This window comes from Myzus persicae, unplaced genomic scaffold (assembly GCF_001856785.1).
Source record: "Myzus persicae strain clone G006 unplaced genomic scaffold, MPER_G0061.0, whole genome shotgun sequence".
In the NCBI taxonomy this organism is placed as follows: Eukaryota; Metazoa; Arthropoda; class Insecta; order Hemiptera; family Aphididae; genus Myzus; species Myzus persicae.
Window position 1 is genome coordinate 505,646 of NW_019100858.1, and position 21,396 is coordinate 527,041.

The 21,396-nt window shown below is 30.2% G+C and overlaps 2 protein-coding genes across 2 annotated transcripts in view; both read left to right on the forward strand.

Moving 5' to 3' along the window:
* Positions 1 to 21,396, forward strand: part of LOC111026478 (neuroligin-1-like) — a 278,641-nt gene that overhangs the window by 182,861 nt on the left and 74,384 nt on the right. The window lies entirely within an intron of this gene.
* Positions 12,465 to 13,777, forward strand: LOC111026481. Its single transcript, XM_022304580.1, has 4 exons — positions 12,465 to 12,669; positions 12,913 to 13,095; positions 13,236 to 13,502; positions 13,600 to 13,777. The coding sequence occupies exons 1-4, from the start codon at positions 12,613 to 12,615 to the stop codon at positions 13,627 to 13,629; spliced, it is 537 nt and encodes a 178-aa protein (XP_022160272.1). The 5' UTR covers positions 12,465 to 12,612; the 3' UTR covers positions 13,630 to 13,777.

The window sequence follows — 21,396 nt, forward strand, 5'->3', positions numbered from 1 at the left end:
AAAAACTCGTAAAATTGAAGCACTGCCATCGTTGTAAAACCAATTGCTTCGAAACAAACGGCTAGCCGGATCGATTTGCACTTTTATCGCATATTAAGCAAAGTAATTAAGGTTCTAATTTTGGCAAAACGATAAATTCGATTTAATAAGAAATGAAGACGCTCGATTTATGTTATTACACCCCCATTTGATAGTTTTCAAGTACAATTTTAATTCTTTTTGATTGTGATTATGATTTTTTTTTTTTTGCACAGTTTTCTAGAAACTCCAATAATAATAATATAATGTGGGCTGATATTGTTTAAATAAAATTATAAATATAAATTCACACACCAACGCTCAATCAATCACAATTGATTTCTCAACACTAAACATTACCGCACAAATTATTGAACACAGATTCAGGAATACTTACACATATATTAAACGATATTAATAATACTATTGCTTATTAACGCTATGAGCAATCATACTTATTGTTAATGTGTTGTAAGCGCATTACGCCACTGCAGTTCAGGTGTGAAATTATATTAAACGGTCGGAGTGTTTCAGTGTATTTATCCGTATAATATACAAAATATGTTTCAGACACAGCTAACAATATTGTGTTTGTAGGTATTTATGATATTAAAAAAATATTATAAGGGTACTTAAATATTGATTAGAGCAAAAGTTATTAAATTACATATAATTGCATGCATTGTCCGTAATTCATTCTTCAACAGTTTTATACCCTTATCTACCTGTAAACAATACGTGTGCGATAAACGGGGAAGATAATAATATAATTCATAAACATTTTTCCCACTTGATTCCGTGCACGTGCTGATGTTTATTTTGAATTTATCCGTCATTCGGAATTGATTGATTATGTTACAATAATAATAGGTAATATAATTTTTTTAATTTTAAAATATGGTTACAATACAAATTTTCAGTTGATGAAGTATTATATTTTACGCATATTAACAGTTGTTGATGTTCATGTAATTTTATTTTAATTTATATCTGCAGTATTAAACGCCCCGAGTGTTCGTCAGTACTCAGTATGTACAAAACATTTAATCGAAACAGCTAACGATGGTCTTAAACATATTTTATGATATGTATTAATAAAATATATTATACTTTGTATATTATTGATTAGAGCAAAAGTCGTTATTAAATCATTAATTAATTGCATTAGTCGTCTGCAATAATTGTTTCTGTTGTAGTGTATTATCTACATGTGCAACTACATAATATACGATTAATTGCACGTGAGATACACGGGAATAATAATAATAATATCTTTTTTTTTAAATATTCGATTTACATAGCACATCCGATCACTTTATAGCTACCTTGACAAGGGGAAAAAACATCACGTTTTAATAAATAAAAGTACCAATTCTACATTGCTTCAAATAGTGCCATGGTAATAACAACCAAGAAGTTGAAAATAAATTAAAGAAAAATAATAACAATAAAATAATAGATATAATATTAATTGCATGTTACATGAGATTATTGAGGGTATTATTTTTTGTCCAGTGGATTTCACTCGAATCATAGCTCGATTGAGCTGAAATAAAAATAATATAATTTATTGTATTTTTTGGTAATTTTAATTTATATATGTTTACAGTTAGAATTTAAATTTATTCTATTTTACACATAATATGCAAACTGTATTGATTAAGTTTATATACCTATTAACGTTTTTATATCATAATCATATGAAGTCGAATGTTCTTGAGAAGTATAAGTCTCCGACTGAAACGTCTACTTTAAACGTTAAATAATAAGAAAAACATTTTAAAAGTTAAATTAAAATTTAAAGAAAAAAAAATGTATTACATGATTTACATCGCATATTTCACATCATTTTATGATAGGCTGCAAATTATCTATGCTATGCCGATTTTGTCGTTGCAATAGAAAATAAAAATATTTTTAAATTTACTTACACGTTTACAACAATTCACATAATACATTTTTTAATCAGAATAATAAATAATGAGTTGAATTACAACCATCGGTGTTATATTTTTCGACTTTGCCATACCTAAAAGCTTAACACAATATTACTATAATATTATGCGACATTTTTTACCAACATCATTACACATCCATCAAACGTTTTAAAAATACGAAACAAAAATCAGGATTATTTGAATTCCTACACAACTTAACGATAAAAACGTTGTTATTACTAAACAACAATATTAAATTATTAATATTATAGGAATAGGTTTCATCGTTCTTAACTGGTGGCATGGGACTATTACTAAACAACAATATTAAATTATTAATATTATAAGAATAGGTTTCATCGTTCTTAACTGGTGGCATGGGACTGCTGTACGAGTAAAGTCAACCACAAATATGCATAAAAAAAATCTCTCTAGACCTTTATAATAATATGGTGTAACTGCAGTTGTCTTGTAGAATGATTTTTTCAGTCGAAACACTTCTGAAAGTCTTAGGTAGTTCGTGCGTATGTCATCCCCTGTAAAAGTGTGAGAAGTAACTCGAAAAACCTACGAATGTTGATGAAACTGAAATCTAAATGCAACTCGAATAGTTCCGGACACATATGATTATAAACAGCTATTATATAAATTATTAAAAAGTTACTTGAACTTAAGTAATATGTTATATACGATGACGTGTGCATCTTATAGCAAAAAATAATAAATACCTAATCTAAAAAAGCATTGGATTTTTTTTTAATGCCTACATATAGTTTTTATCGCTTAATTTGAAATATATTTGAAAGACAAATTATATTTTTACACTTTTTCTTTGTCTGAAACAACATTGCATAATTTTTTTTTTTAAATCAAAAAAATTTCCTAGGTCCCTTCCTATAAAACTGAAAATTAAAAAAAAACTAGTGTAAATTATATGCAGGTGTATGTATACAAAAAGTAAATACTAAAAATTTATAACTTATAAATAATTATTAAGCTGCAATTAAAATTTTGAACTGTTGTAAAAAATTCTCAAAAAATATTTTATTCCTGATTATCAAGTTAAGAATACAATTAATATTACTATATTATAACTTCTTAGAATTTGGATTTTGAAATATATATGAGTGGAGTGAAGTGGCCTAGCTGATGTACCCCACTGAATCTCAAGACGTTGGTTTATACTGTCTTATACTAGCTAAATTGCTTGACTAAATTTTAATACTTGTAACAGTTATCAGTTTATCACTAAGTAAATATTCAAAATTTAAATAATACAAATTCCGATGGAATATTAAATCAAAAATGCATATCATCGTTCAAAAAAAGCCATTATTATGCAAAATTATAGTAATAATAAACTAATATTTATGTTTTTCAAAAAATTGTATGGTAACGACTTTTTCTTTTTAATTTCAATCATTCTACAATCTGTGCATAATAATATATGTTGTGAAAATACAATAACTATTAGTTTGTCATTTGTTTATTTATTTAATACATTTAAACGACTAAAAAGGCATCCTCTATTTGGATGTAAAAAAATATTTTTTAAATCGTTAATACTTGTCGTTACAATGAGCAGCAGCCTAAGGTAAGAACATAATCAAATATTTTAAGTAGTCGCAGGTTAACCGAAATTATGTTAGAAGTAGACATATCTTAACGAAAATATCAAACACTGAGTTACCTCAAAATATATTAAACTGCAAAAAAAAATTAAAATTAAAAAAAAACACCATAACATTACATAATAATATAATATCCGTTCGTATTGTGTTGTTACCAGACCAACCGTAGTAGGAAGAGTTACATCAATCTCACGATAAACGGTAAAATATATTTCATTACAAACGATTTCATTATGTAACGGCTCTGGTGTACAAATACAACTGCTGCATTATATAAACTATTATTATTATCATGTTATTAGAAGTTTTATGGTGTTTGTACTTTATCTCAGTCGATGATTAGGCCATTGATACATAAATAACGTCATTTTTATAAAACGATTGTTTTTCACAGTAGGTATATTAATATCAATGTTTTGAACGGTCGTAATCATCCGCAGACTGTAGTTGTATGTACCAATAGTATGTGTTTAGTCAAAATAAATTATTGAATTTTAATAAACAAATACAATATTGACGGGTATGAGAGAGGTACACATCAACACGTACCTACACAAATTTATACGTAGGTTACATATTATTATTATAAATTCGAGCATAATGCATGGGTAATCAAATATAAAATAATGTGATAAACATAGTTTAGACAATAAATTGGAATGACGGAGAAACTATCTCTTATCTGTTTAAAATATTATATTTTGTTTAAAGTTGCATATGACTTTATTAATTATTCGTCTATATGATTGTAAATAAGATATTGTATTCAAGCATTCATATTAATTCGACTGTTTTATTAACGATTCGCGTGTTAAAAAAGTATAATATTATGTTATGGTTGCTTCTAGAAACTTCAATTCTTAACTAGTTAGTACCTATCATAAATCGTTTAAATTAAAATCACTAATAGTCTTTTTTTTTGTAAATCATACCTTGTAGTTTTTAAATTTTATAACTACTATAAAAAGAAAATGATGACAACCTCCATAATTATAATGATGATAGTCTTTAGTTAAATACTAATTACTCGACATTTTTACAATGAAATATATATTTGTGCAATTTACATTATTTTAGACGTTTTAAATTTTAAAAATAAATATAAAGAGTAAATATTATATTACGTGATTAAATAATTAATACAAATGTTATAGTGTTATACATTTTTTGATTAACATTAAAATATTAAAATATTTAATATTTGTTATATGTATTATACTTAATAAATATTATAATTTATTATAGAAACTACATTATACCTAGTAGTATACTTGATTAACAAAAAGTATTTGCCTACTTTGGATTTTGGTGATAATTCATAACCTTGTTTTAACTTTTCAAAATAATTTAACAAAAGGTTAATAAGGTATATGCATACCTACAAATTAAGTCAGAATTTACCTTTTTAATCGTTTGACAACCATAAGACTTAATTCAAATCAAAACGAAATAATTGATTTAATTTTTACGCAATTAAATTATACATTGTACATCGTATAATTTTAATTTATAGTTATGTTTATATTTTTTGTTATGGGAAATAATTATGTTTGCACAGTTATTGCCTCAATTTATTACATGTCTTTTAAATTTATTTTAAATTAACAGATTACTAAGATTATTTTTTTTTTTAGATTCAAATAAATATATTTTACAATATTATTTCATTGTAAGCTAATAATTTTATTATATTATGAGCACAAAAAAAAAAAAATAAGGCAACTCGATGTTATAATTAATAATATCACAATCATTTTACATTACGAAAGGTATGTCCGAATAGAGCCAGTGAGTTATTTTCATTAACAAAAAAGGTTTATTATAAAACAATTTTAACTGTTTGACCTAAATACAATGCGGTGTGCAAAATATTATAATGAATAACTATAATTACATTGATCGATCGCTGTTTAATAGTGTTCAGTTCAATTTGTTATAACCTAACATGATGCAAGCAAACAAAGTTTTCTAACAACGATCGCACTATATTAATTAACAGCGTTATAAGGAAAATATTAACTGAAATGTGTATGAAAGGCGAGTGTATAATAAAATAATATCGATGATTTTTTTTTCAAGAAAAAACTCATATACCTATCGCTTCCTTTTGCTTAACCCGGCTAGTGTGAATGCCGTTATCCGAAGTCGAATGTCAATGAGGAACACACTTCGTACGTTGGACATTTAAATAATTATGGCCTATCTATGTAAGCCTATACTTAGGTTTATTTTAATATGTACAATAATAAATGTGTAAATCACAATACTTATCGTCGAGTCACCTGTTCATAGGTAGTCATATTAATTATTATTATAATATTGCATTCTCGAAAGTCATAAATTGAATAATAATTATAAAATCTAGGGTGATGATTATCATTAACGCCCATGATCTTTGTACGCAGGATGTCATAATAATATTATACTGTAACGATAGTTGAAAAAAAATCCTTAACACATTTTATAAACTTTGATAGGTATTACTCACTCGTTGAGGACGATAACAGTGGAATCCGTGATATCGGAGTAAACAACATGTTACAATGTTATTACTATTATTACCATTAAAACCACTTTCCGCCATCGGGATCAAAATTAAAGCCAGTGCAGGTTTACGTAATTACGATTATTGTGTTATAATTAATAAATTCCTGTGCGGAGAAAATCAGACAACATAATATTATAATACAGAGGCAGACAAAAAAAAAGGCCTCTCTCGGCGGATAACGTGTATGGGGTATAAAAACGATGGGGTCCATTTCAGAATAATATGAATAATAATATTTTGACATACTGTATAATCATGACGTCATACTTAGGTACCTATATACATTTTATTTGTATGATTTATAAATTATGTTTTCGATAAATAATATTATTAAAACACAGCTCGAACGTTGAATAATAAGATGATGATTATCATAATATTTTTGTATTTTATTAATAATTCTATATAACAGTACGGCGAGCTAACCACAATCGCGGTTGAGGTCAGAAAATTTGTATTTTTATCCTTCCAATACCATAGTACTGTCCAGTTATTATTGTCCATAATATTATGTAAGCAACTCCGAGTGACTACACACACGTGTACACACGACAATAATTTCAAAATATATTTGTTACCTACCTATGATTAAACGTCAATATTATTTTTATTATTTTTCTGTATACCTACCCACATACAAAATGAGTAGGAAAAAATAGATCGTAAACACTATGTTATGGTATTTTATCAATTACATGCATTTAAGTGGATTCGCATTTTTTTTCAATCCTGCAATATTTATTTCTCGAAAATACCACGTATGATGTTGTGTACGTGTTTTTTTTTCTTTTTATTATTTTCCGTTCGTCGGGCCAAGGCTCGACATTTTCGATGAAGTGCCGTGGTTTATGTTATTTTAAACCTTTTGCGGGACACCTTCGGCCGCACCGAGTTGATATGTTACGATTTTTACCAATGATTTTAAATTTTAGTGAGTCGACAGTCGACACACGGCACACAAACACTGCGATCGCGGAATCGACTTTGACTTTAGTTTAGTTTAGTTGGGTGCAATATTAAGAATGTTTAAGACTGAATATTGTAAAAAAAAAAACAATAATTCTCACCACTCGAAGCCGGTAAGATTTATATGTTTTTAATTTTTATTCATCGACCGCAAGAACAATACAATAATTAACGAGGGTTATTATTATTGGTTTGAATACCAACGTTTACTATTTAAATTTATTTTTAACTTTAAATTGTATACAAGCCATTGCAGGTTATGTTTATTATACCCGCTGACAAGGCATTCCCGATTCCTAATTTATAATTCATAAATTATTGTACCTTACGAGTAATGATCGAATCGCGTGAGAATACGGAACGTAAACTGGCATAGGTGTGTATTGAAATTTTTATAGCATTTTATTTTTTTAAAAACATGATTAGTGACTTTGACAAAATATTTGCCACAATAAAATATTCCAAGCAATTTACTGTAACTGCATAATAACATTAAATTTGACATTCGATCACATCTAAATAATTGCACATCACGTGATTTCAATATGTTTATTGTTTTTAAAAATAATGTGAATTATGATTGCTATATTCGTTTAATATATTCGCGAATTAGTTTTTATCATAAATATATTTTACTGTCTTCGAAAAATAAGTGAATTAATGTTCTCTGATTTGTATTGATCAAGAAATAAATACAATTTTTTGACAGTCCCGGCTTTTGTTATTTTTATCATCTTCCAATTTGTCTTTGTGAGAGTCCAATTAACCCCGATTGTTAAAACAAACCATCGAAGTATACAATCGAACTCCCCTTTCACAATCATTTTAATTTGACACCGGTGAAACGTAAAATGAAACTACGAAACTGGATAATATTGAAATAAATTATTTTTATAATTTATACCATTTTGTGATGTACAAACTGAAATGTTTTTTGTTTTGTATTATTGTTGGGTTTTCTCAAAACAATAAAATCTTGTCGTTTATTATGCGTAATAGTATTCAGGATTTTCAATGTTCGCTACATTTGATTAGTGTTAAGCATAATGTAATTATACAGGTATATCATTATTGTAATATTATATTATTCGGAATTATATTATTTGATAAATAATTAGGTAAAAAATGTTAATAACTTCATGAAGATGAATAATATTGTGTTACCTACCATTCAAGGGAAAAACAGGTAATTCGTTTGTTCACATAAATTATTTTCCCCTAATACAATTAATATCTATTGTAATAACGATGATATTATGTATCATTTTTGGTTTTCTTCGATAAACGATTAAACGAGCTTATAATGGCATTACCTTATCGAATAGAATAGCTACGAATATCATATTATGTGTCGTTGAACTCCACTACGTTACGTGAAAAAAAGTTCATTGAGCGTAGGATGTTTTTGAACTTTTATCTCGGGTCGTCTGGGGACGTTTGATTCGAAATAACTATGAAATAATGGAACACACAACCACACGCGGCACGTACCCACAACATATTCTGACATCTCAAAAGTAGGCACGTAAAACATATATATATATAGGCAAATACTGTTTTATAACATAATGTGTTCGTGTGTGCGCGTGCAGCTTATAATATTACTACAATATGGTTCGTCGATTTATTTCATCCGTGTCGACAGGGTCCGGCGCGACGTGTACCTGCGCCGGTTGTTTTCGTATCGATAGTAATTGGCAGAAAAAAAGAGGAAGAACGAAAGAAAACCGACTACAACAAAAAATAAGCCGTCGGAACATCTCGGTCGTGGACTTAGGCTTTTTCCGCTCCACGAAATTGTTTCCACTCGCACACCCATCGAATCATATACCTATATATTATGTACACATGCGCATTACGTGTACCGCACATACACCCACATACATTTGTACCTTCATGTATATACCATATATACATACATACATACATACATATATATATATATATATATATATGCTTACAAACATTCGTACCTTCATATATACGAATAAATATAATATACCGGCCACAGAACAAATAATATCCTGACGTTTGTGATGTCGGCTGGAGCAAATAAAAAGTTAGTTCGGAAAACAACAAGCACGTATATATGCTGCACTTGGGTATTATGGGCATTAAAGGCGTATATATATATATATATTTGTGTGTGTATTATACCGCTGTAATGTCCTGTCATGGAATCCGAGACGTTTAAGGTTTGTTTTCAATTGTTTTTTTTTTCTCAAAAGAAAAAACACAAAACAGAAACGTTACCTACCGAGTTTCTCGTCTTACTAACCGTTTTAATATAATAATAATAATATTATAAGTCCATTGCTGAACGAGACGACCTCGCGAGATCAGAGTCGACATATCTCGCGGCCAAGAGGTCCAAAAGCCGACGGACAAATGTTTGAAATAACAAATTTTGTTATTGACAGACCGTAATATTTGTGTCGCCCAAAACGTACACACGAGCTATAGCCTCGAGGCAGCGCGGTCAATGTGCCAAACCGATGTACAAAGCGGAAAAACGAATTATTTTATATTCATCAAATTTATTGCCATTTCAAATATTATTATTGCTATTCGTTTTATAGTCAATAAAAACCCGATCGCCATGTCCAAACAGTGCCCACTCGTATTATATATCTGTGAACGTACCTTCCTATAATATCATTGTGTCGCCGATTGTAATTTCGGAACGTGTGTGATGATGCGCAAAAAAAAAATTCAGGCGCTGTCGATCACTGGGCGGGGTGAATAATTTCACGGTGACGCCATTATTCCTGCACTCGTCTGGCTATTCGTAAAAAATATTTAACAACCATGATCATGCTTCTATCATGCACACATTACATAGTTATGTTTTATATGGCCTGCGACGTATATCATAGTATTAAAATAGTTTAAATAATGATTGGGTTGACACTGTTTTTTGGGAATCCTGTTTTATAGTAATTATTATTTTAAAGTTCTGTTCGGAGAAGAGAAAAATAATGGTTAAGTTCTCGGCAGCCCCAAAAACGTCCATCCTCGCCATCCGCACAGTGCTCATCCCCCCCCCCCCACCAACCACTGACGAAAACGGTGGATCGCTGACGACACAATAATAATACAGTTTAATATCGTCATACGGATGCAAACCCGAATCAAAGGCGCACCTAACCTAACCGAACGACACTGGGAATCCATAATATCATAGTATTACCCACACCGATTTCCCGTATAATACGCTTTCCCGGATATGAAGTGTCGGAAAAATGATTATGTACATTATATTATGATTATTATTTATTTTTTGCACGATTTTTGGTATCACCGGTGGAATTATATTATGTCGAACCTTAACTCCTACCCTTGTTGTTATTGTATGATATTATGTACGCGTGTTCCGAGCTATTGTCGTTAATCATCCATGAATAATGATCATGTGTAACCATTTAAGAAAACAAAAAAAAAAAATTTAAAAGAACGAAGAATAAGAAAAAGAAGAAGAGGAATAATGTGAGATACACCGCGGCGGAATACGGTGCTTGCGGTAACTTTAATCATATACGCGAGTATTTTCCGGCATTTTTTTTTCAGTTTTATTTTATTATAATGATACTGAAAAAATTCAGGCATTTCTAAGAAATTTATCACCACATTTCCGTGGCGTGTGTACCACATTTAGCTCTCGGGGTAAACGTATATAAATACGAACAATAGTCTAAATTGATAATTTATGAATCCGACGTTTTCCACTGCGGTTTAAAAATAATATTCTTTATGCGTATTATATTATTATGTGTGTAGGTACCTACCTAATACACGCGTAAGCAAAATGAAAATTGAGCTCTTTATGAATGCCCTGGGAACTTAACAATTTGTGTGACTTGTGCGTTGATAATAAATGTATAAAGCAAATTATATTTTTATACCGTGCCGTTGTGTCGTTGTTAAACAACGATATGCAAATGTTACCGCACCCATACCCGGTTACCTGTATGCACCGAATTCGCGTACGCTCCTCGAAATTGCTTTTGATTCGATTAATCGCCGTCACCTATACATTCTACCAATCGTTATAAAATGTTGATTTATGTCGATTGCGGGGTACGGCGAAAACGCTCGTATTTATAAATCGTCCGCTCCTGAAATATGTATATATTGTCATCATATGCAGGTATGTGTACACGACTTGGTATTTACAAGTGAGAGGTGATGACTTAAGTAAATAGACAATACGTCGAATAACAATGCCATTACGACAACAAATCAATGTGTTCGAATAAATATATTATACAAATATGCGCACCGGTGCCTATATTATAATATATATATATATACATATATGATATAATTTATTATTTATAGCCGAAACTCGATTATAATATTATGGCGTTTGTCGGAGACGAGATAGAAGTTTCCGGGTTTTCTATTTAAGCGCGTCTGACAACTTTCCAGGTGATTGATTTCGATTATTTAGTGAGTAGAGTTGTTCTCGACAGACAAATTCGAAATTTTGTCAAATCCCTCGCAATAATCATAATACAACCAATCGCCATTATCACGAAACAGCACACACAATACTCTGAGACGCATCGCGCACCCGCTGCAGGCGATAATGACACCAATAGATTTGTCATATCTCTATGTGGAATTATACTTGTCGCGACGACCGATGTTTTTTTTGCCAATAATTGAGTATAATATTATTTAGTAACATGGTATAAGTACTGATTAAGTGATAGTACCGCTATAATACCGAGGCCGAACTTTTGCCAAATCTACTATTGTACCGTATTATCAACCCTGGGAAAGTTAATGATAATTTTCGATTGAGCTAAGACGATAGAAAACATTTAAAAAAGTTTAAAGTTAATAATTATGCAAATATTTTTTAACTCGGATAAGTTGAAAGTTATATCAAAACTTACGATATTAACTTCTTAACTGGATTTATTAAAAGTACCTCGTTATTTATTAAGCTTATATCAATGAAAATTAAATTTTAATATTATGTTAAGTTAAAAAAATTAAAATTAACTTGACTTAAAGTTTTTTAACTCGTTTACGCTCAGACTTGCATATTATTATGATATATTATGTTTCGATTTGTTCTCATCGCTACTGCAGCCAGCCGAGATCGTTTAACTATTAATTTGATCTTTGATCGACATTGAATGTCGACTCTGAATCCGGAACACGGCGATGCCGCGCTTACGTAACTCGTGGTCGGCGACAAACATCATAATGAATGTGTTTGTTTTTCTTATCAATTTTATCGCTCAATTTGAACGCCGGGCCGCGGTGTATTATTCTTAATCACAACGTTAGGCGAGTTCATCCGATAACAAATAAAACCAAAGGTCCCTCCCATTTAGACTGCACTGTCGTTTTGATATAAATATACGTCCCATCCGGTGAGTTAAATCAGTATTGCTCGAGACACCGTCAACAGTGATACAGACATAATAATTCGCTGTGAATTCTCGTTCATACACATATCATTTTAATATTTCATCCAACAACACACAACAACAACAATATGGTCGCCTGCAAATTGATTTTGGCCGTCGCCTTCGTGTTCGTAGCTGTTGTTCAAGTAAGCATGCTATTAAATTAGTATTATTATGTCGTCGTCATTTAAAGTACTATACTTATACGGTAGCTGTAGACTTGCAATTGGCACATTATTATTGTTTCGTTTTTTCCACAACATCCTCGTCGATCAAACGAGTGCCGTTGTATACGATGTCAGAGATAATTGTTATTCGCATTACAATAATATTTACCTAACTAACAATTCAAACGTAATCGAAAATAACCTAATATCGTGCCGATTTAGATCCAGAGTAGACCCGGCGCCGATACCGAATGGAGTATACCGTTCGAAGATGAACTCAAGAACATGTCGAAACAAATTTCCAGTTTTGTCGGTGATAACGCCGAGTACCAGACCGCTGCCAAGAACGGTCTGAACACCTTCGTCGAAGGATTCAAAGGCGAGCTTGGACTCTTCACCAAATCGGTATGTAACGAAATATTTATAAAAATTTATTATACAGTGACATTTTGATGTAATACTCGTGTCCGTCGTTGTGCGTTATTAATACATCACTGACATTTTTTAAGTTTTTTTTCTAAACGACATTTTTTTTTTACGTGCAGTTCGATGGCAAAACCGGAGTGTCCGACCTGTTCAAGGACTCCACCAAGCAATTCCAAACCACCATCGACAACTTCGTCAAGACCTTACCTAAGGATCTCACATTGAAGGACTTCAACGAAAAAACAGAACAGGCACTTAAGTACATGGTGGAACACGGCACTGAGATCACCAAGAAAGCCCAAGGAAACACCGAGGTTGAGAAGCAAATCAAGGATTTCATTAAGAAAAACATCGATTCGCTCCTTGAAACAACCAAAGCCGTCCAAGTAAATAAAATATATATATTTACAGTATACATACAAACGAAATATTGTTTTCTATAGTTCACTTTGTATAATAACCGTTTTATTTCTATGATTTTAGGCTAAGATCACTGAAGCTAAGAAAGCCTAAGATGAACAAGTCTGAGGGACGTTGTACCAACTATGTCAACCGTAAAACGATAGCTGACAGTTAATTTATTGCTTTTTAATTTTATAATATTGTAATTTATTTCACCTTTACAAAATCAAATATTAAATTTAACAGCTTTTATACTTTATCGGAGCTTTGTTATTATTTTGTCGACCGAAATATCGTTTATAAATAAACGATGAATCTGTTTCTGTGTAAAAGTAATAACGATAATGGTATCCCCCAACCTATATTTTAACGTTGGAGAACAAAATATAAAAAATATTTTTATTCCTCGTCGCTGTCCCAAATATTAATTTTATTTTGAATTACGAGAAGTATATATGATAGTCACTATACTATAGTTATTCGTACTACCCACTGATTGTTCTAATTAGTACTTTAAAATAATAATATATAAATAAATCGTGATTTAGTGATTTTTTCAGTAATACCAGTAAATATAATTATATATATGTATCCAACATTTAATTGAAATCAACGAAAATTGGGCAATTAAAATAATGATTAAGCTACAATAATAACTATTATTTTTATCATAATATCATAATTCGGTAATAATTAGTAAAATGTACACAATTATTGGAAAAATGTGTTCATTGTGAAGTATAAAATAATAATATGTATAAGCGCAGTTGAGTGTTTGGCTAAACGTGTAGGCAAAAAACCCGTTAAAATATTGTATAATATATTATATAAATATTATCATAACAATATTATAACAAAATGCAAATCGGAGCTTATATTTTATATCGCGGCCACTATGAAACCGCTTATTATTTTTTGCTTAGATTTTCGTAATTTTACCGAAGTATTATAATGAATTTTTTGTTCCTTAAATTTTTGCTCTTTCGTTAACGCAGTTTCGGACCCATTTTTTATAGACATAAATCTGATCTGAAGTGTCAAAAAAAAATATTCACATCTAATATTATAATATAATATTATATAATACAATAACGATTCCTGACAAATTACCTTTTTTTCTCCTAAGACGTATTATATAATAATATACAACATTATACGGTTTAATGAAAAATAATAGACATTAAAACCCACTTAGGATCGAAAGACGCGGAAAAAAAACATAGTTAAATATTTAGGTTAAAGGACGGAATTCAAAAATAATAATATTACTATGTAAGTCTATGATATTATTCGCCTCGTTGATCAAAATATATGTTTACGTTTCCGTATCTAATGTCTTACAATAATGATATGACTTACGAGTACTATATATACGTACATGACTAACATATTGTTACGACTGCAACTAATTTAGTGTACGATTTTGTCTGTACCATTTCGTTTTTGTTTGTAACGTATATTCAATGTCAACTGACTCAGTTATCTGCTCCCTTTTCAACCTTTGCAGGCTCTTAAAAGTGAATAAAATAATAAAAAAATATTTATGTAACATTGACACTATATACAGGTTGTCATCGTATCTCAAGCATACGTCATTATTTTTCAGACCAAAGTCAGAACTCGGTCCGAATGATCATATTATATGTATATATATATAGCGTATTACACTGTAAAATGTGTACTTTATGCCTGATAAAAAATTTAAAAAAAACCTTAGAAATCCGCGCCCTGCTCTCTAAAAGTGGATAAATATAATATTATTATCGATCTCAACTCTCCATTCAAAATGTAGGTACGTTCTCGACGAGAAAGAGTAAATGTGTTTAAATATATTTACGCTGGTTCAGCGGATTATAATAACATTATGTTGTGCTCTATGTAGATTCGTTGCTTTGTTAAGGTTGTGCAAAACGGTAATCAATATTATAGTGTTCTTATCAACACGTCGATACACGAACTCACAACGGTTTTAGATCGAAATAAAAGTTATTCTGTTAAATCGGTGAACATTTTTCCAATGCTGCAGCCGATGCAGTGTCTTCTGTGAACCATTCAATTTACAACAAGACAAGGTTTTTTTGTGCATCGTTTTTTTGTAAATTTTTTACGAAAAGTGTTTAACGTGCACTATTTATTTGTAGGTGCGATTAAACGGCCCACTCGTTAATATAACTCTAACAAACATAACGCATAGGATGGGTATACCGTCGTCGGTGGTATGAAGTCGAGTAATATGTTTATTCGTTTTATTTGAAGAAATAATATTATATACTATATATATAAATATTGAGCCCAATGTCGCCGCGTTGCTGACGAGAAACTAACTCAAGTTTTTAAGCGGGTTCGACTTTTAAAACTTTTCTTCCCTTTTGGATTCTGCAGGGTGAAGTGGTGGCGAAATTATTGGCTTTTCCAATGATGTGTGCTGTTTGAACGGTTCATCGGAAACCATTTTTTCTTCGTCGTAGTAAAAACACAGCAGCTGCAGTAACCAGCAAACCGCAATAATACTTATATAAATATATAGGTATAGTTTATTCGGAGGATTTTCCGATCACGTTCATTCTCATTTTTTTTTTTTTTTTTAGTTTATAAATCCATTCAAATTCCGATTTTTGTAGTTTTTAAGTGTTACTACACACCTGTAATCCATATTTTTCAATAATTTAGATTTTTTTTTTTTAAATTTAGGGAAAAATAAGAACCAACCTTTTGTTATTGTAAAATATGTCGCTGAGCAGATTTTTATTTTGAAAAATGTGATGTACTCAAACAAAATTCGAACTAATAGTTTCTGAGTTATTAAATTATAAATAGCAAGGAAAATACTATTTTTGCTAGAATTGGTTATACAAAAAAATAATATATTATATAATATATAACATAATTATTGTGAATACATAATAATCTAATATCTATTTAATTAGTATATTAAACATTATTATACTGAGGTAAGTAATATTTACGAAAGATAAAATACTGATAATTTATTATATTAATAGCTATAACTTTCGAATCATTAAAATATTGATTTAATCGAATTTTTAAAAATAGTCATCTGATAATCACGGTTCACAAGAAACGAATTTGATTTTCGGTTGAAAAATAAACAAGTTGGTGTCACGATAGAACGAAACATCTAATGTATTTGAAGCAATGACAAAGATCAGCATTTGAAGAAGTTAGATCATGAGATTACTAGATTAAAATTTGTGGGATTATAAAAATATGGATGGGGCACATGGTTGGAGTATCAACTTGTGTTTAATATGAAAAATAAGAGAAGCACGCGGTTCGAATAAATATGAACAACAAACACACAATGGGGTAAAAAGCCATCTTTGCAATTTTATTATATATGTAGGTATACCGCCTACAGTATTTTTAATCATTTTTGTTCGACAAAAATTACTTCGTCATTGCTGATTCGTCGTCTTATGCATTTTATATTTTGATCAATAACGGTGGCATCTAATTTATACCAATGATTTTAATAATATTATTATTATCTGCCAGTCGGCGACGATGATAACGATTCAATATTGGAAGTCACTACAAAATAATTTTCTATTTTAATTCGTATGGAGGTTAATGTAATAATATTAATGAGGTATACGGAAATGAGCGACGTTTGAACGTTCTTAAAATAATTAATCATAATCTATATTATGATATTCTCTCGATTAATATTATTATTAATTATTTTTAATTATTCAAGTACAACATATTTGTTTCATACTGAAAAATTGATATTTAATTATGTATAATAAGTACCAACGAGCAATGTATGTACAGCTGACTAAAAATCGAACAACTTACATTTTTTTCTATGTGTAGAATAATCAACTTGCGAACGTTAATTTAACTTACATATTTCATACTAGTTTAAGATAAATAAGAAATTTCGTCGCATAAGATTAGTGCTTACGTCCTACAACTACTCAGAAAAATTAATTTATTGCATGTCGATTAAGCGTCACATATAGCTTATTGTCAGGCTCTCCAAGGAAAAATGTAAATAATTAAATTTGTTAATAGCAATATGACCTTAACGTTTTTGCTAGTACCCCGCGCTCAGCATCAAATGTTGTACACTGTACCTTTGGATTTTATTTTAAGCATTTTTTTTTTTAAATGTGTAAATATAATTTATTAATATGATACAAATTAATATAATATTTAACGGTGTGACATTTTCAAAAAATTATGAGTTTCAAAAAAAGTAAATGGTTTTCAATACTTGCTGTAGTATAAATATATTATTCTTATTGTTAAAATATAATAATACACGTATTACAATTCGTACGAGTACATATGGAAGTATAATATATAAAAGTAAGCAGAAATACCTGACGAATAAAAAATGAAAAATTGATAGTAGGTGAATGCATGAAAAAAATTATGAGAATGTACTTATGTTTAACAATTTTCAAGGAGAATATTTTGAAAAAAGTTTCACGTTTCAAATTGACTTAATTCAAACAAAAAAAAAAATATTATTTTACATTTTTTTTTTTTAATATTGATGATAATTTGTAACAAAAGTCGTTTCATTGGTCGGGTAATTCTGTTACACACTTTGTATTGTAGTATTACGACGGTCCAATACTAGTCTGATTTTTAATATACTCATACGAATTCATAATAAAAACAGAAACCCCATAGCGATATCACACGTGGCTGGCAGTACAATTTTTGTCACGTCGACTTTTTGTTTCGATTCCATTCAATTGACCCCGCCTTTCATAATGCAGTCTCAACACTCGACAACTACAAAACCATCTTACAAGAATGTCTTACGGTCGACGATTCCAATGATATACTTCGATATTGTGATTGAAGTATTATGTAGAGGTCATCTGCCATCCGTGTCGTGTGCTCCGTCACAGGAATACGAACACATTATATTACGTCGTAATGTGAGAGAACTGCACACAACTGCAGTGTATATAGCTCCATACTTTTACGTTACGATGACTTACAATAAACGTTTTTATCATCAACATTTTTTGAAGGAAAAAATGTCATTAAATTAAAATGTACCTAGGTACTGTACTTGTAGCGCAAGCGTAATATTGTTTAAAATGTATGACAAAAGTTATTTCGTAAATCTGTTACACACCTCGAATAGAATAACTGCAGTCTAATTATTAGTGTGATTCTCCTCATTTTCGCACGAATTCATTACATAACAGAGAACCGCTCTTTTCGACGATTTCTTTTCGATTCCATTCAATCGACGCCGCCTTTCATAATACTGTCAACACTCGACAAACACCAAAATCGTCTTACATGGATGTCTTACGGTCAACGATTACAATGATATACGTCGATATAGTGATTGAAGTATATATATATAAATAAATAGACCATCTGCCACCGTGTCGTGTACAGAAATATGAAAATATGTTGTGAGCAAACATACAAGTGCACATAACTCTATATACATTATTCATGACTGTACGCAGACCCTTTAATACGCCATAATATAATATTTGTTATGTTATCATCTTCAAAAGCTTCGATGATATATACAATTGTGTTCAATTTTTTAAGAAGGCATTTGAACTTTGAAGTAGCGGCTTTTCGCCGTATGCACTATACACTTTAAAAAGTCAGACGCGTAATTGACCGAACTTTACAAAGTATACTCATTGGCCGTTACAGTATACACTATGGGCTGCACTGTTGTTATTATGAAAAGTAGAAAATTTCCGGACTATAATTTAAATTTGACTTAACGTTTTTTTTTTTTAGATTTACGTTAATATAATATTTGTGCAAAGAAAACGGTAGTATATAGCTTTTCTTTTCTTTTTTTTTTTGTCAGGTCTAAAAGAAACTCGTATATAATATTAAATCACATTAAAACTTTACTTTTTTTAAAATTTTTGTTGTAAATAGCTTTCAACGTCCCGGTCCCGTTAAACTCTCGAGAAAAGACGTAATCGACTTTTCTCGCTGCCGAGTAGACCATTCTACCGTCTCACTCCTCGTCCATTTAAATTATCACTCAATGGTTCAATGTCTTGCACACTTCGCGCCAACGAAGCAATTTGTGGCCTATCCAAAACACTGTACTCTACTGCCAGTCACTATCAATTCGAGGCTTGAACCTTTAATAGTATTTACTCCCCCCCCCCCCCCCCGGGGGAATGTCTCACCGGACACGTATCTGATCCAGTGTCGTCATCAAACAATACTTCGAGATTATACAATATTGTATATACATTTTCCATTTGCCTCCGGTAACCGACGACTTTTTATTGTATGTATACATCGATACTCCTATAGTTTCAGGACGTTATCACTAAAGATATTATTAATAAGATATTCTAAAATCAACGATGGCTTAAAATATAATATCATCAAATATTTAAATACTCCACAATCATCCTCAATCCTTAGCCAACATCGTCCGAATCGCATCACGGCCGCAAATCTTCAAACCAATGTTTAGAATAAGTAGACAATATACCGATAAAATAATTGGTAAACCGATTGACCAAAAAAATAAAAATGAACAAAAGCATAGTATCTATTTTCTCGTCCAAATTAGGTATTATATAATAACCGCTATCAAAATTCTGTTTAATTCGGCAGGTTAGGTAATATTTTGTTCGTTTATTCTTCACACCGTACATAAACATTTTAATACTATTATATTGATTAAATAGGAACTTTTTTACGTCCTGATATTATACACGATTTCACTCTTAAATTATTATAATAGGGTTTCAATAATTACCAGGCCAAACGCGATTTTACAACCACTCGCAACACTGACGCTGAGTGCGCATGCGTTGCATAAAATTATATTACGAAAACACCGTTTTACATATCATTATTATTATTATTATTATTATTACTACTACTACGACCGCAGCGAAGGCGCCGTATGAGAATCGTTTGGTGTGTATCCTGCGCAAAGGATCGTCTCCGACCCGAATAATTCGATGACGGACAAACACAGAATACAAAAACGTTCTGAGCGTGTAATGCGGTAATCGAATCGTTTGGACCTCGGTTCGGGTATCGTATTGTAATAACAGTCCGTAAACCACTGTCACACCGGCTGTCGGTCAGGCCTTCAATAAATCCATAATCGTCGTCGAGTATACCTATAAGAGATACACCGCGTTTCTAAACGTCTTCTGATTGGCCAGTAGTATAGTGCATAATATATACTGGTATCGTGTATGGTGATTTTTATTTCACGGTTTCTATGGAATCTGAAAACGCACAGAAAACCTGTAATATATGAGTTTTATCTATAATTATTAAAACAACCGTATTATTAATATGATTATTGTAATTATTGAGATAACTAGGAGAACGCACCGTAATTGTAGACTTTGCATGTTCTTATTATACTTTTTGTATTATTTCTATTGATTGCATTATACGACTGCAGTGAGATATAAATATATTATTCTATCGTATTCTCATAATATTATAACACTAATAATCACTTATTATTTTAGATCAGAAACGTTGTGATCATTAATTATATATCGTGATTGTTTTTAATTTATATGAAAACCATAACTTAGTATACTATTGTTATGTAGCAACTTTTAATTGTAACAAATTAAATCATAATAAATTACAATATAACATTACTATTATTATACATTATATAGGTACATAATTTATAGCATGTCATAAAAATAAATTTAAAAAATGCATTTTCATCAACAAAATACAATGATATTTTGTTATTCACGAAAATTTGACATAATTCCAAAGTATAACTTCCAGCAGCCATGTACAATTTTAAATCATTTGCGTGATATTTTATTTTTATAAAAATAGTTCTAAAACTACTACATAATATGTATGTAAGGTACATTAACTATTTTACAACCAAAGAAAAAA